This window comes from Sinocyclocheilus rhinocerous, unplaced genomic scaffold, assembly GCF_001515625.1.
Source record: "Sinocyclocheilus rhinocerous isolate Xijiao unplaced genomic scaffold, SAMN03320098_v1.1 scaffold185, whole genome shotgun sequence".
Lineage (NCBI taxonomy): Eukaryota > Metazoa > Chordata > Actinopteri > Cypriniformes > Cyprinidae > Sinocyclocheilus > Sinocyclocheilus rhinocerous.
In genome coordinates, this window is record NW_015662163.1 from 1,807,284 (window position 1) to 1,808,841 (window position 1,558).

Consider the following 1,558-nt stretch of genomic DNA (forward strand, 5'->3'; position numbering starts at 1 on the left):
AAAAATATACTATATTGTTTAAAAAAATTAATATAAATATATAAATATATATATATATAGTTTGAATTTTTGAATCTCCTGTTTTTATAAAGAGGTTTCAGTGGGTAAATTTAAAATGAGTAAAATTAGTAATAATAAGCATGAATGTGTTGAAGACCTACTGGATTTTTCAATCAGTAATCCTCCAAGCAACTACATTTGAATAATGATTTTGTCCATCTTGAGCGATAGGTCATTGCATTTTTAGATTGCTAATAGACTATAATTATTGCATGCAATACTTACTGACTTCTTGACAGAAAACCAGTATACAGTATTTAAGTGCTTTTAACTTCTTTAGTTCATTGAAATCTTCAAAAGGCTAACACATCAAATACTGCAAGAGCTAGCAATTCCTGTTTAGTGTAATCGACAAGCGTGACTAAAAGTAGGCTAAATATAGTGCTCTTTAAAATATATACTGTATGCTGTGTTATAATGTATACTGTAGCATCAATCTAATATTTTTGATTATGTTTGATCATTAGTCAAGAAAAGGGCAGCATCAACACCAAAAGCCAAACAAGCTATTAAAGTTGTGGGTAAGTTTTAATGATTATTTTAACAGTGCATTATAAAAAGCCTGATAGACATCTCTGTATCTTTGAATATCCCCCCCAAAAAAGAGAGAACATATCTTTGATTTCCATTGCTAACAAGCCTAAAACTGGATCTAAAGTTTCCGAATTGTATTCTTGACAACTCACAGCACGAAATAGACAAGCGTGGCAAAATATTGAGGAATTGTTTTTATATCAATTTTCCAATGGATGCTTTGTGTTGTGAACACTGGTACATGTTTTCTTTGTTTTTGTAAAAATACAAACAACTTACTGCATGGATGATTATAAGGTGGATCAAGCAAAAAAAATAAATATTAAAATCTCACTAGACTTCAGTTGGCACAGGAAAATTGGATCTGTCAAGTTATATAACTTCAGATGAAGTCATGTCAGAATTTCTCTATTTTTATGACAGGAAGTGCACCTTTCATGTTCTGCTCCATGACTATATAATCACATAACTGAGCATGTGTTCCTGACACCTAAAGAATAGAAATAACTCTGATTTTAAACTTGATTAAAAGACTTCGCATGGATACTTGACGTGCAATTATAAAGGTGTCAAATTCACATATTGTGTAAATGTGAAATCACAGGAGACTGAAAGAAAATATGACAAGCAATATTTTCCTTCACCTCCAGGAAAACCTGCTCCAGATGAGAAGAAAATGGCAGAAGAAACCAAAGGTATGAAGAAGTCAATACCTCGGTTTTAAAAACTAGTGTGCTGACTATTTAGACATCATTTTAAAGGGGTAAGTCATCCCAACGTGATCTCATGATAATTCGTATGTATTTTACGTAACGTGGTTCTATAAAACGTACATTTATTTACGTTTTTACAGGCACTAAAACGTACAATACTGACGTATTTTCAGCATTTAAACGTACAAAATTGACGTATTGACCACACCTAAAAATTTATCCTTATGAATATTGAAATCGCGGCATTAATT

General features: G+C 31.4%; 1 protein-coding gene across 3 annotated transcripts in view; it reads left to right on the forward strand.

The window, feature by feature from the left end:
• LOC107727612 (triadin-like) overlaps positions 1 to 1,558 on the forward strand; it is a 49,313-nt gene that overhangs the window by 36,234 nt on the left and 11,521 nt on the right. For 2 of the 3 annotated variants that reach the window (XM_016537534.1, XM_016537533.1), the window contains 2 exons: positions 528 to 581; positions 1,245 to 1,289. In XM_016537534.1, coding sequence (XP_016393020.1) covers positions 528 to 581; positions 1,245 to 1,289 — 99 coding nt within the window. The remainder of the gene's footprint in view (positions 1 to 527; positions 582 to 1,244; positions 1,290 to 1,558) is intronic. The other variant, XM_016537535.1, reaches the window with a different exon arrangement.